The sequence below is a fragment of the Mchenga conophoros genome, linkage group LG15 (genome assembly GCF_057382185.1).
Source record: "Mchenga conophoros isolate Kocher_MC1m ecotype Shallow Benthic linkage group LG15, M_conophoros_male_GT1.1, whole genome shotgun sequence".
Classification (NCBI taxonomy): domain Eukaryota; kingdom Metazoa; phylum Chordata; class Actinopteri; order Cichliformes; family Cichlidae; genus Mchenga; species Mchenga conophoros.
In genome coordinates this window covers 38608920-38623619 of record NC_140540.1, presented here as the reverse complement: position 1 = coordinate 38623619, position 14700 = coordinate 38608920, and the positions used below count along the sequence as shown (strand labels likewise).

At 43.2% G+C, this 14700-nt stretch overlaps 1 protein-coding gene across 1 annotated transcript in view; it reads left to right on the top strand.

The window, feature by feature from the left end:
• The window catches only part of psmd1 (proteasome 26S subunit, non-ATPase 1), a 36263-nt gene extending 21977 nt beyond the window's left edge, over positions 1–14286 (top strand). The window contains exons 18-25 of the mRNA XM_085246458.1: positions 1748–1864; positions 2741–2843; positions 6390–6559; positions 7521–7613; positions 7988–8074; positions 10220–10375; positions 11901–12066; positions 14090–14286. Coding sequence (XP_085102584.1) covers positions 1748–1864; positions 2741–2843; positions 6390–6559; positions 7521–7613; positions 7988–8074; positions 10220–10375; positions 11901–12047 — 873 coding nt within the window. The 3' untranslated portion in view covers positions 12048–12066; positions 14090–14286. The remainder of the gene's footprint in view (positions 1–1747; positions 1865–2740; positions 2844–6389; positions 6560–7520; positions 7614–7987; positions 8075–10219; positions 10376–11900; positions 12067–14089) is intronic.
• Positions 14287–14700: the final 414 nt, after the last annotated feature.

Below are 14700 nucleotides of genomic sequence, written 5' to 3'. Positions count from 1 at the left end.
ATAAGAACTCGAGTACGTTAGAGGAGTGATGATGTTGTGACCAAAGAACTGGGTCACCTATTTAGAGGATGCACATTTGTTTGCTGTCATTTACAGCTTGGAGTTTGATGATATTTACTGGGCTGCTGCTCCTGATCTGTTTATATACTTGAAGGAGGAGATATGAACTGGAAAGTTGAGGAATGTTTTAACCGAGGCTGTTTGTGATTTTCTTTAAAAAAAAAGAAAAAGTTCACTTTGTTTGGTGGACCTGATGGAAACACCGTTCACCAAAAAAATGTGTGGAAATGTAATCTTAACACCAAGCAGACTAACGAGACCTGTCATGTGATACTGTTTTATAAGTGTGTAATAAACTGGAAGTTACGTGGCGTTAGACCGTGCTCTGCGTTGCTCTATTTATTTGCACAAGCCTGCAGACAGTTATTAGCAGAGCTCAAATGAATCTAATTTAAAGACTGAGCCACACTGGAGCTCAAACATGAAGAAAACCCTGGATATGGATTAACGTGATCTTAAGTAACCAGTCCGCTGCACTTGATTGGATCTGACAGTAAATACTTTTAATTACCCCGCCTCCACCCCACCACTATGTCCTTCCAAGAACATATCACGGGCAGGATGTGGTGGACTAGTGTTGGCTTTCCACTCTTAACATATCATCCTGGTGCACGAGTGTCTCACCCAGCTGAGCTGAAGACATTCATGAAACATGGTTTATTTTACCTCCACTGTCATCATCCTAGTTTGTTTCTCTTTCCTCGGTGGAGCTGACGCCTCCTTCTGAGCCTGCTGGTGTAGGTTACAGTCATTTCTGTTCAGGAGAAACAAAAGTAACAATGATAGACTGTCTGAAAAACACAGGGGAGAGCAGAAAGGAGGAGGCAGCGAGGTAGTCCTGCCTCACTCATTCATTCACAGTAATCATGGGAGGAGACTGATTGTTGGACAGTTGTCAAGGACAACCAGATATGAATGACACTAATGTCATTAATTTGTGAGGTCTGGTTGCCTCTGTTGATAATTGCCTCTCCCGTATTTAACCAAACAGAAATATCCCTGTTGCACTGATCTTTCCTGTTGGGATTTTTTCCCTTTTTCATAATAAAATACATTTAAAGTTTAAAATAAAAAGTTGCATGCATTTTTTTCCAAAAGAAATCAGAGAGGTGATTTTATTGTTGTTGGGTTTTTCTCTGGAAAAGAAAGAAATACTGCATAAATAATGTCACAGAAGTTCTCTAAATTGTTTTAGGAAACGTGGCTCATTTTTTCCTTGTAAATATTTGATGTCATCTACTAGCGTGTTAACAAAAATCACTGTATTTACTCCTCTTTGTGAAAAATGATGTACTTCAAGTTTACGGCATAAAAATATGCTGATTGTTTGGGCTTTAACAGATAAATGAGGCGTTTTCAGCCTGATGACCTAAAACTTACAGTGAGGTTCTACAGATCATTCTGTGCAAGAGACTGAATTATAAAAGACCTTCAAGATTATGAAGGCTCGGTCCATTGATTTTTGAAAATTGTCTTATTATTTTATAGAAGCAAAACCGTCACATCTGTCTTAACAGTCTAATCTTCAGTACCAATCTTCGAGAAATGCTCTAAGAGCATTTTATCATTTAAATCGTGAATTTGAGTTAAATATGAAGGAATAATTTCCAGGCCTGCAGTTTGAAAAAAGTGAAAATGTTGTATATTTAAACCAATGTTTCCTACTCTTCTGTGTTTCTTGTCACAGGAGGCCATCAATCTCTTGGAGCCCATGACCAACGACCCTGTAAATTACGTGAGACAAGGCGCCCTCATCGCCTCTGCCCTCATCATGGTCCAACAGACTGAAGTCACCTGTCCCAAGGTAAGTGAGCAGGCGTAATTGGCAGGACCAGCATTCAGTGAGACTGTCTGCACTCTTCAGTATAACTATAAAACAGAGGAACTTCCTTTTGGATGTAAAATGTACACGAGTAGAAAAACAAAACTGCTCTGTTATTGCACGCCGGTCTTGGCTGATTCATAATACGATACCAATGAGACAGAGGTTTTGTTGAATAAACCGTGAGAAGGAAAAAAGGGGGGAAGACTTGACTGAAAGCAGAAAGTATTAGTATTGTGAATGCAGAAGGAATAAGGTCTGTGCCATGGAAGACTGAAGAGTGACTAGTCCCAGCATAACTGCACGCACTCACCCTTGAATCACCGCATACTTTGTCATAGACGGTTAAGAAATACCAGATGCATTTTCAAAGAGTCTTCATCTGCACAGCAAAGGTCTATAAGCCTCGAGGCAGTATGCAGAATTTTGCAAGAGGTAGTTGTTTATTTCTTTTTTAGCAGCTGAATATCTATGACCCCACCCCCCCCAACACAACCTCCTACCATTGTAATTTCCAGTTCTGCTGTGGAGTTGTAGACAGGCCAATAGTTTGCGGGTGGTGAAATTAGGCCAAATATGTTGAAAGCAACCTAGCAGAGCATTGACTTAGCTTATTTGCAAAAACAAAACTTTATGTTCTTGATGTTGGAACTCTGACAGGTACATCATCATCACCGCAGGTGTCACAAAGCTGATGTGCTGTTAATATTCTGCAGATACTGAGTGAACCTGATAAATGCGTTAAAGCCTGCGACGACTGCGTTTAAAATCTTTGCTCTTTCCTTTATATGTTGAGCACCTCCTGCTTTATTGCAGTGTATTTTTAAATTAATTTTCCTAATTTCATCTTGACTCTAGGTGAACCAGTTCAGGCAACTTTACGCAAAGGTGATCAACGACAAGCACGATGACGTCATGGCCAAGTTCGGCGCCATCCTGGCCCAGGGAATCCTCGATGCAGGTCGGTCTCCAAACAGAGTTGCTGTGGGTTTATCCATGTCAGTCACTGAGTGAGAGAATGAATGGGTATGCGGTCCCGCCTGCCTCACATGCCTTCACCACTTAGTGGAGTACAAAAAGATGTGTAATTCTTAATTACACGGTAAAACAAGTGAACAGCTCTACATGTTAGGTGGGTTTGTGGTTTTGTGTGCGCCTTAATTGGAGTTCCTTTGCACTCGAGCAAACAGTAACCCCCTCCTTTGGCTGACCACCCGTGCATTGCGTTTCTGGAACAGATCATGCTAAAGGTGCATTAGCGCCTGCCAGCCCGTACCTCAGCTCCGCTCTGCTCGCAGCCATATGGCCCGTCGGTCTCCCTGCGGTAATTATTGTTTGTCTGATAGTCTCTGTGTTTGTGTGTCTGTGCGGCTGTTTGTAGACACAAGCAAGCAGCTTGTGTGTGTGCGTGTGTGTGTGTGTGTGTGAGGTCCTACAGAGCTGCATATCATCACATGGAGAACTCGTATGTATGCAAAAAGAAAACCCCAGTGTAAGGGTTTCATCTAAATACAAGTATGTGTGTTAATAGCAGGGAAACACACTGAAATACACTCTCAGGTGTTGCATTCTTCACAAAGTGAACCCGAGCACCTTTACATGACACTTTTTTCTTTTCTTCATTAAGCACAGCATTGGCTCGCTGTTAACTCGGCCCCTCTTGCTCTCTGATTAACGGTCATTTTGTTCTGGGTAGATTATCCATGTTGATGACCGACAGGATTTCCATCATGCTTCAGATCAGGCGCAATAAATTCAGGCCAGGATGTCCCTGCTTGAGACCAAAACCCCTGATTCTTCCCACCCTCAGCTCTCTTTCCTGCACAAGCTGCTTAGCCCTGTTTTCAGTGCAGAATATACACTACTCCCGTTTGAATGTCAGACATGCTCAGGCTCATGCGGTACGAATGTTTAAGTATTCTCGTCCTTCCAGGGCCTTGGGAGTGTTTGAGGTGCAGGGGTAATTGTATTTAATTTGACTGGCGGAAGCGATTAGAGCTCAGTTTCATGATAACTGGTGCTCATTACCCTGAAAGCCGTCAGTCTCCTGCTTTCCTTCTCTCACTTTGCGTCCACGTCTTTTCCTCCCGCCTGTATTTTCAGGCTTTCTCCCAGTATTTGATGCAGTCTGAATCAAGTGTAATTAGCTTTCGCATTCTTATGTAAAAAAAAAAAAAAGAAAAAACAAGAAGAAAAACCAAATCATGCCACGTCTTGTTGTTTTTATTCGATGGAGCTGTTTCTTCACACCCAAACATGCAGGCCGGCTGTTGATGTAGTCACGTTACACCTTTTTAAGGGATCGCAGTGGATCTGCGCACCTCCCTCACCTACTCCTTGGAATGAAAATTGGCCCACCAAAGTGAGAGTTGGCGAAAACAGCGGGTGGGGGAGAACCTGTTACTGAAGTGCACTCAAGCTCTTCTAAGTATTTAAGAGACTCTCAAGCACACGCTCGTGGTGCGTTGAGCTAGCCTCGTTACTCATTCTGGCCAACATTGAGCCCATGGGACTGGAATGTCTCGTACACCGGCTCAGATTTGAAGATAAGGCCCCGTAATTAAATCATCCGAGTGACCTCAGGTTAGAGTCGCTGTAGGAGAAGAGGGCAGCAGATGATTTAAGTGCTATTGTTTAGGCTGATATTACTTTTAGTTGGAAGGGCTACTCCCTAGTAACCTTGTCATTAAAAAAAAGAAGTGGTTTTCTCTTTATCTCTATAGAAATGATGAATTCATCCTGGTTGCGCTTCCTCTTCCTCCTCTTTCTGTCTTCTGCCATCCCTCCCTTCTGTTTATCCAAGAATTGCTTGGGTGGGCTGTTATTCTTTTGCTCTTTCAAGTTACACCCTTGACCCCTGTTAATCACCCTTCTAGCCATTTTCATAGATAAAAATAAAATACGATATAAATAGATGTCTTTTTGTTGAAGTCAGCAGAACATCTTGATATTTTTGAACCTTCAAGCTGAGATACACTGCCTGCACAAAGAAAATTTTTTTAAAAAATTATATAATATTTCCTTTCAGTGTTTCTTTATTTTTTGTTGCCAAGTTCTTGTGTTATTGATGGGAGAGTAGCACCTCTGAAATGTCCTCCAGAACAATGCAAAAGATTCTCAGTGGGGTTAAGTTGTGGGCTCTGTGGAAACCGGTCCATGAAACCTGGCGTGAGGAAAATCTGGTCATTCACCATATTCGGACAGTCAGGTGACCTTGTTTTTCGCCACACAATGCTGCTGTTTAGTCTTTGCATTTTACGTGACCCTGCTAGAACAAATCGCATCTTTCCCACCTCCTTGGGCGATGTCTTCCAACATGGCTGTTTAATAAATGAGAAGCTACTTGCTGCATGAGATAATAATCATTGTAGTAATTACTCAGGGGAAGGCTCTTAACTCTTTGCTTTTATTATTTGGTGAACATTAAACTGAGCTGTGTATAAACTGTAACTGCTCAGATGTAGATGGAAAAGGCATTTGGGATCTTTTCAGGATGGCAGACGCCTCTTTGGATGTAGATCACTTATTAATGCCATGTCCAGCTCAAATCGGATGATAATGAATGAGGCCTGTCATGCAGGATGCTTTAGACAATGCATTCCTGGATGTAATTGTCTTGCCATGCACATCCTCATATTTTATATTCTGCCCTGAGATCAACGGATCACACAGAATGAAGCCAGAAGGACAAAGCTCCTTTGGGTGGTGAACATCCTGGTCTGTACCCCTGTTAACCTCTTACTCCCTGATTACTCTGCCAAGTCTCAAATAATGTGTTTCACTATCAACTGTAACTGTGTCACATGAAAGAAAAAAGCTGTTTTCGCCATCAGCATTCTGGTTATTGTTCAAAGCACAGTTTCCTTTTCTTTTCCGTTTTCCCCTCGACTTAGCCCGTGACCTGGGTTTCAGTCTGTTTATGTTAGGTGTTGACGGCCAGCGGCGCTCAGCATTTCATTTGTATCATTGCGGCTTGCTTGAGGTTTGCTGCTTTTCAGTGCTCTCCTTGTTTTCAGACCTTCAGATATTATGCAAGAGCCTGTAATTTAGACAAGAGCTCCCTCTCATCAGTGGTTAGCACATAAAGCAGAAGTAGGTTCAATAATAAATGAGTGTGTCTTTTATGTTGTGGGCACCGATAAATGGGGTCTTTTTGGAAATGTACGACTGATAATTTTGGAATTAGCACTAGGCTATGATGGTAGCAAATTATATCCAGTGCTGCGGACCATGTTATGTTTGGCCCATAAGAAACATTAGAGATGATTGTAAACACGTGGGTCCGTCTGAAGATCAAAAAAGAACCAGCAGCTTAAAAACGTATTAACTCCAACATAGAGAAACATCGGAGTCCAGACCAGCTAAATCAGTGTTAACATAATCAGGGGTTCTTCCTTAGGGGGTCAAAGGTGACAGAAAATTTGAGAACCTGCCATCATGGTCTTTAAGCCTTTCTTGTCTCATTTTACTGAAATGCTCTCTAACCTTTGTGCTTTCTGTCGTCCAGGTGGACGTAACGTGTCCATCTTCCTGCAGTCCAGGACGGGTCACACTCACATGCCGTCAGTGGTCGGCCTGCTGGTCTTCACTCAGTTCTGGTTCTGGTTCCCTCTTTCCCACTTCCTGTCCTTGGCCTTCACACCAACCGCTATAATCGGCCTCAACAAAGACCTCAAGGTACCGAAGCATTTTATTATTTACAAGCCTCAACCTCAACATGTTTAAAGTGGGCTATGGTGTCTGGTAGATTAGTCCCACCTATGTGTTTATTATGTGTTTATAGGTGAGCCTTGTTTTGTATGTAGGAAACAGCAACATGAGGTCTAAGATATGGCTGCTGAGCTTGTAGTTATTGCTGCATGTCGTGCAGGAAATATTTAGCCTCTTGTCTTGGGAACAACTGTAACCAGCAGCCGACTCTTAACAAGGCTCTCCTGACTTTTTGCCTGTTCTGGCCGCCTGCCACTCGCACTATGGTGCCAAAGAATCAGCGTGACATATTGTGGTGTTAAACTGGTGTTAGATGAGCTTAAGCTCTTCTGTCCTACCCGAATCAGCAGCACCGGACACCTGGGACACTGACACCCTTTTGAGGTTTTGTGAATTCCCAACGTTACAAAGCACTAGAGAATATACTCTGTGTAAATCCCTGAATAACCAGGGCCGGGGACAGCGGGGTTTAACAGACTCGCCGCACCCCGGAAAGGTTTGTCAGGTCGAGTTCTGCTGCACAGCACAAGCCTTCACAGACGTTGAGCCTTACCATAGGTGAAAACAACATCCTTGTCACTTGCCCTGTGTTTTTCAAATGGGTTCAGACCGAGCTAATGTAAGCCAGGCTTTCTCCAGCTTCAACCTCTCTGCAAGCATTTTTTTTCAGGTAACAGAGGATTCCCTTGCTTAAAGGTGTCTGTTTTGAAGTAACTGAAGGAATAGGAAGTGCCAAGTCCTTGAACATCATTCAGGAAGGATTATAAAATACAGCCTGTAATAGATGACGCTAAGTGGCTGTCTCTTAGAGGGTGCTTCAAACAGGTGCTCTGTACTGTAGCGAGAACGTCAGTCAGCTCATTTTCAGTTACACTGTGAACATATGAAACATGTTTACAAAGTTTTTTTATTCTCCTCTCTTTTTCAGATGCCTAAGGTGCAGTACCGCTCCAACTGTAAGCCCTCCACCTTCGCCTACCCACCAGCTCTGGAGGTTCCCAAAGAGAAGGAGAAGGAGAAGGTGAGCACTGAGGCGCCGCAGCACATCAGCTTGTTTTGCTTTCCCTTTTTCTGAAATTATTAGTTCAGGAAAGCTGATCCCGCTCCGTATTGATTTGCAAATAATTTCGAACCCTCCCTGTAAAGACTCATCATCTTCCTGCCCGTCGTGTTTATTATTGTAGAATCTCTGGCCTTTTTTTTTTTTTTTCTCAGTTGCTCATTTCACAATCCAATCCTGCCCTTGGAGAATGTAATGAAAGACATTTATTTTGTGGTTCACTAGTTTTGTACATTTTAAGCCATGTTTGTAGAAGGTCTTAATGTCTGTGGTAACGTCTGACGTCGTGGAAATGTCTGTGCTCTCTCTCTCGCTCTCTCTCTCTCTCATGCCAGGTATCCACCGCTGTTCTCTCCATCACAGCCAAAGCCAAGAAGAAGGAGAAGGAAAAGAAAGAGAAGGAGGAGGAGAAGATGGAAGTGGTGAGTGGGGAAAACAACCCAACTTTCCTGATTCATTGCTAATAATCGTATTGTGTTTTTTTTCCCTGTTGTTTTGATTATTATTGGAGAAAGCAGCTTTACCTCCAGGAACAGAAAAATCCAACAAAATCGAACCGTAACCACGCTGAGGTTGCTTTTCTTAAATGAAAACAGAAGGATGGTTGTTGTTACTCAGGTCCTTCATTTCTGCAGTTGAAGTTAAAGCATTTATTATATTTTATAATCGTGAAACTCTTCAGCTGTAGCGAGATGTGCTGCAGCCGCTGTCCACCTGTTTAGCTGCTTGTTAAAAAGCTAATCAGCCAATCAGATGGCTTGTAGACATGGTTAAGATTAAAATGCTGAAGTTCAAACCAACCATCAGAATGACGAAGAAAATGATTTAAGTGACTTTGAATGTGGCGTAGTTGTTGTGCCAGGCAGGCTGGTCTGAAGCTTATTTACAGAATCTATTTGGATTTTTCTACTCAACCATCTTTAGGTTTTATAGATGATTCTGGAAAAAGTGAAAATGCCTTGTTTATGTTGGAGGAGAAAGGCCAAAGTGGAGCTGATAGGAAGGCAATAAACTCATTACAGCTGAGGCATGCAGAAGAGCATCTCTCAACACACCACACGTTGACCCTTGAAGCAGATAGGCTGCAGCAGCAGAAGACCGCACCAGGTCCTACTGTCAGCCAGGAGCAACAAACTGAGGCCACTGGGGCTGGTCAAGTTTAAAGTTTAAACTTAAAAATATGGCCTAGACTGAGTCTCAATTTCTGCTGCCTCATTCAAATGGTAGGATCAGAATTAGTTGTAAACAACATGAAAGCTTAGCCAAGATACTGAACTCCAGGTTGCTCTCCAATATTTTCATCAGAGTGCGACTGTTAGAAAGCATTTAGGTGCAGGAAAAAGTGCTTGTAATGACGGGGGGATTGAGGCATGGTGTGTGAAGCACTGTTCTACTTGAGCACTCAGTTATGCCAACAGTTCAGGTTGGTGCTGGTGGTGTAAGGGTGTGGGGGATATTTTCTTGTCACACTTCAGGCCCCTTACTACCAACTGAGCATCATTTAAACACCATACCTGAATGTTGTTGCTAACCGTGTCTATTGTTTTATGACCACAGTTTGTCCATCTGGTTCCAGCAGGATAATGCTCAGACAGATCCAGTCATCTCAAACTGGTTTCTTAGACATAACGCTGATCCCACTGTACACAACTGGACTGCAGCATCTATGCGGTGCTTGTTGAATCTTTGCCACCAAGAATTAGGCAGCTGTGAAGGAACGAGTCCAGCCTGGTCCTTGTAAGGTGTACCTACTAAAGTGGCCAGTGAGCGTATAATATAGTGTCTGTCTTTGCTTTTCGCCTTTGGCTTCAGTCACCACGCAGCAGTCCATCTTTTCTACTAGTGTGTTTTTTGCACTTAGAGTATTTGTGCTTTTTTTTCTCCTGTAGCTTTTGTTGTCATCAAACAAATGAAAACTTTCCTGTTAGTCAAATCAAATGACAGCTGTATGAAAAATGAATGGAGTAGCGCAGCATACACCCAGTTGTTTCTTTTCTTAAAGTCTCTTGAGCTTTTCACTCATCCACAGCCAGCGTTCAGACACCCCTGTCAGTAAAGAGCCAGTATGACTTTCATTGGGATTTTCTCTGAGTGTAGGCCGTGTGTTTGATCCTCTCTGCCACGCTACATCTCAGCTCTGGTGCTGAGAGACGAGCCTGGAAACGTCCTACGCGCTCACATCTCGGGCTTTTGATTTTATTTGGCTTAACTCGAAGATGGTGGTTGAAGGAAAGGTACCCACTAAAACTGGGGTCAGACGGTTCATTTGCTTATTCATAATCCATCAGTACTCGTTGTGCCTCATTCGTAGTTTTCCAGCATTTGCTGAGCAGCCCGACAATTCATTTGCCATCAGCGGTGCCAGAGCAGGAAGAGCAGGCTGATTCACAGAAATGGAAAGATGGAGGGGGGAGGGTAGAATTTATTACCCATGACACCTCAATAATGTCCAATTCACAGTAGAAAGAAATTATTCCGAGTCAGGGACTAGATCTGTTCAGACAAAGCAGTAAATGAATATACTGTAAGTACTTCTAGTGGCCCTGATCCTCATTCTTCCTTCGCAGGAGGTCCAAGAAGGTGAGAAAGAGAAGAAGGATGAAGAGAAGAAAAAGGAGGTGGAGCCAAATTTCCAGCTCCTGGAGAACCCAGCCAGAGTGATGCCAGCTCAGCTCAAAGTCCTCACGATGCCAGAGACCTGCCGCTACCAGCCCTTCAAACCGGTAACTCAAAATCCACCAGATGTGGACCGAGATCCACATTTTCTGTTTTTTTATGAACTTGATTGTTCAGATTTTACATGACATGCTTCAGAAAACAAACAAAACAAATCGAGTTAAGGTCAAAGCCCCTTCGGTCCGTCACTCCTGTTAATATCTGAGTCATTTGGTTTTAGGCCCCTCTCAGAAAATATGAACATAGCTTCTTTTACTGATAAAGTCAGCAAAGTCATTATTTTCATGTACAGATTTCACCAAAATTTAATCCAGTATAACAACATGAGGTCTCCACCACAACACAGCACCCAAATAGATTGTTGAATGTAATCATTCTGCTCATTTTTTATTGTTTACAGCATCGGTGCTTCTGTGACGTCTCAGATGTCCCCTGAGTCACAGCATTTACACGTGATATTTCTAAATGAGTGCTAAGCATCAGAGAGCAGAATTTAACAGTGTAACAGTATCTCTGATTATTTTCCTCTAATATAAATCGTTCAAATTAAGATCCAGGCCGCGGGTTGATTTTGGCCTCGTTCGATTAAAAAGTGCAGAATCTCCCCCGTCCAGGCCCATAAACCCGAGCGCTGCGGTTCTCCTGTAAACGCTGACAGTTTTCCACAGTAAACGGCAGGACAGCGTGCACTCACCCCAGTCCTGTAAAGAGGAAGTACTGTTTGATTTTTCTGTCCAGCGAGCGAAGCTCGGTGTACTACACTGTACATGTGTCCCTGCTTGTCTAAGGTTTTGGTAATGCTGCTTTCCTTTTAAGGGTTTGTTTTAGGTTCCAAAAGCAGGTTTAGGAAGTGAAGGGAGGTTTACAGGACTTATCTTGAAATCTGCTCAGTGTTAAGAGGCTTATTATATGGAGATTAATACAAGACTTCCTGTCTTTGGGTCTCTGTTTGGCTTGTGTGTAATCTTTTACTTTTTTGGGCGCATATGTAAACCTTTAATTTGAATTATGCAAATCCTCAAAAGTATTGCTTATTTAGAAATACTTCTAATATACCTACACTTCTGTTATAGATGTACTGTTACACTAAAAGTAAATATTTCATTAAATGTGTCTTGAAGAGAATTTAAAATACATTTCTGTGTCTGACCCTCTGTTTGAAACTGGATGCACATCTGTAATATGGACTTGCATACATAACTGTGGGACTCTGTCATGTACTGGGCTCCTGCGTTTAAAGACAAAAAATATGTAAAAGTGTATTAAGTACATATAATGCACCACATGGACAAAAGTACTGGGTCACATGTATGGTCATGGAAGCCGATGCCATGAAGCTCCAAGCACACAGTTTTTGAGCGGCCGGGAATCAAACCACCAACCTTACCCCAAATGCTAGCTGAGATTTGGAGCTCTGCATGTATTCGGTGGCTCTGCTCGTTGCCATGGTAGCCTCCTATTTGAGTTTTTAGTTTCACTGAGCTTGACCCATTTTTTAATCTTTACTAAGTGTATACAAACCTTAAACCTGTTACTCCAGACTTGTGCTAATTTCCCTCCGTATGTCACCAGCTCCATACAGGCGGGATCATCATCATGAAGGACACCAGCGAGGAGGAGGAGGAGCTGGTGGAGCCCGTCTCAGCTCACGGCCCAAAAATTGAAGAGGAAGAGCAGGAGCCTGAGCCGCCCGAGCCTTTCGAGTACATTGACGAGTAGAAACGCTCCCGAAGTGACGGTATGCTGATCATTTCTGAACTTTGGAACTTTTCGAGCGTTAAAGAATGACTGACAAAGGTGGCTTTAAATGATTTTAAGAGGCAACGCCTGTCCATGCAGTGAGCTAACAGCTGACATAGACCAGCCCCAAACCCTCCAGTGGGTTTTTAAGTCATGTTTCTTTTTGGCATAAGCAGACGCAGAGATCACAACAGCATTAGTTTAACAGCTAGCAAATCAAACCGCTGGACTGAAATGCAGCTGCTCAGAGTAAAAAAAAAAGTTAATAATTTTGTCACTGCTCTCTAGACAACTTTCTGGCTTTGGCACACTCCCACATAGCTGTCTGAGTGTTTTCGTAGGAAGTAACGTTGTGTGATAATAACACACAACGTAGGTCTGCGTTTCTGTCAAAGTATCACAGAGTTTCACCCATCGCTGCCCGAGGAATGTAAACATCACCGCCTCCTTCCTCAGAGGGCAAACCCCCTCGCTGCACTACCCAGTGAACCTGGACGCCTAATGATCACTTGCTGCTTGTTGTGTTAGTGTTGGATTGGCTGCAGGAGTGTGCGCGATTTAGTGCGATGAGACCGATGAGGTGTCACTGACCAAATTAGGGCCTCTGTGCGTATTATGTCATGTCCCGTATGAGGTCTGAGAGCTGTGAAAGATTAAACGCTGCAGAGGTCCTTGTCAGGCCGTCCTTGTTGATACGTGCAAAGTCAATGTCTACTTTAACTGGAAGTAGGTGTTGTGATGTTGCTGGTGCTGCACTGGGGCTTTTTCCCCCTGCTGCCTGCAGTGAGCTTTGGTCACCATTTCTCCCACAACTGTGTTATAGATATTCGACTGGCTCACCAGTGTGGTCCGTCACTAGCATACTTCTCCAGAAGTATGTGGAGATTGGTCTTGGCCTAATCTGTGTAGCATTCCTTTCTTCCCAATGCCCATGACATGTCCCACCTATCAAAGCTAAGGCAAAGTTGCTGGTTGACTCAGTGATGTGGTCCTGACGTTGGAGTTCTGGTATGGAGCGAAGGGCTACATCCATGGACACAAGCGTGTGAGGGCGAGGCAAACACAGGTGCCTGTTTGGTGACTTAAAGTCCAGTTTCCTCCTATTAAAAGGGAGTTTTTCCTTCCCTCAGTCGCCTAGTGCTTGCTCATATAGGGGGGCATCTGATTGTAGGGTTTTTATTTTACAACATAAAGCATCTTGGGGCAGCTGTTGTCGTGATTTGGCGTTATATAAATAAATTGAAAGCCTACTAGGAGTAAGCCTTGAAGCTCTCTTCTAAACTGAGTGGTTTCTGTCATATTTCAGACCTGCTTAAAGAACAAAATGACTGAGTTTGAATCAGAGGTTTGCAGGAAAACCCAGAAACTGTTCTAATGGTGGTCAAACCACATCTTGGATAAAAGCTGAGGTGTCGAAACGCGTCTTTAAGGGTACAGGGAGGTCATCGAATGTCGTACACCTAAAGGCCATCTCAAGTGTAGCTTTCTCCCTCAGGAACGTTTGCTTCCACGTGTTTGTCGTCATTCTGAAATTCCTCATTTGAATAGGCACGCTCCGATTGGGTCCGGTCCTACACACATCTGTCTCACAGATGTTTTATATCATATACTATTGTTGCTGACAGTGTGTTGAGCCCACCACATATTATTTATCATCAATCTCATCAACTCTCCACACTGAATACAGTTGTTCTGAACCCAAATGTAAAGGATACGCTGCTTATTGTGCATTTATCCCTCACGACAAGCACGGAGCTGTTCAGTGATGTGAACATTCACATGTTGTAAACACGAGAATCTTTTCAGTCTGCGTGTGATATGATTGCAGCTCTCTGCAGCTCCACGGGGAGAGCGCTGGGCAGTGGTGTCATTTCTTACTGCTTCTATGGATTAAATGACTTCAGCTCAATTAATAAAGCCCTGAATTGTCTTTGATTGTCTAACGTTGTTTTATTAATCAAAGGACGGGGGCGGGGCATTATTGTGACGTACTGGTAATGGCTTTTTTCCTTCCTCCTCAGGCATCAGAAGAGAGATCCCAGCATGTTGGTTCAGCGTCTCCCCTCCACATCCATGTATCCATCCACCTCTCCGCTCGACTGCTTCTTTGACACGTTCCTTTCCTGTTCTAGCTCCTCATTTGCCACCCGAGGAATGTTTTACATTCTCGTATTGTATAATTTTCAGTCCTTACAATAAAAATAACATATATATCAAATGCTGGAGCGCGTGTGTTTATTTGAGCCTGTATTTCACTCGGGGCTTGGGTCTAGGGACTTGCTAATCCCATACATTAAAACTGGTTTACATTTTGTGCACTCAGCAGCTGCTGCTACAGTCTGTCTGCTGTGCAAATGGTAAACGCGAGCTGGGGGTGAGGAAGTGTGCTTTCAGGAAAAAATTAGCTGCTGCCTTATTTTGTATGATAGTGTTTAGTAGGGAAGGCAAAACTGTAAGTCAGACTATGTTTGTCACAGGATCAGTTACAAGCACAGAAAAGTTTGAGTGATCAGTGACCTCGTCAGACTCGCTCTACACTCAAACAAACACGGATTCATGCAGCTCTGATTTACACTGTGTTGAGCATTTACTGCCTCGGTGAAAATCGCTATGAGTAATTGATAAATCTGCA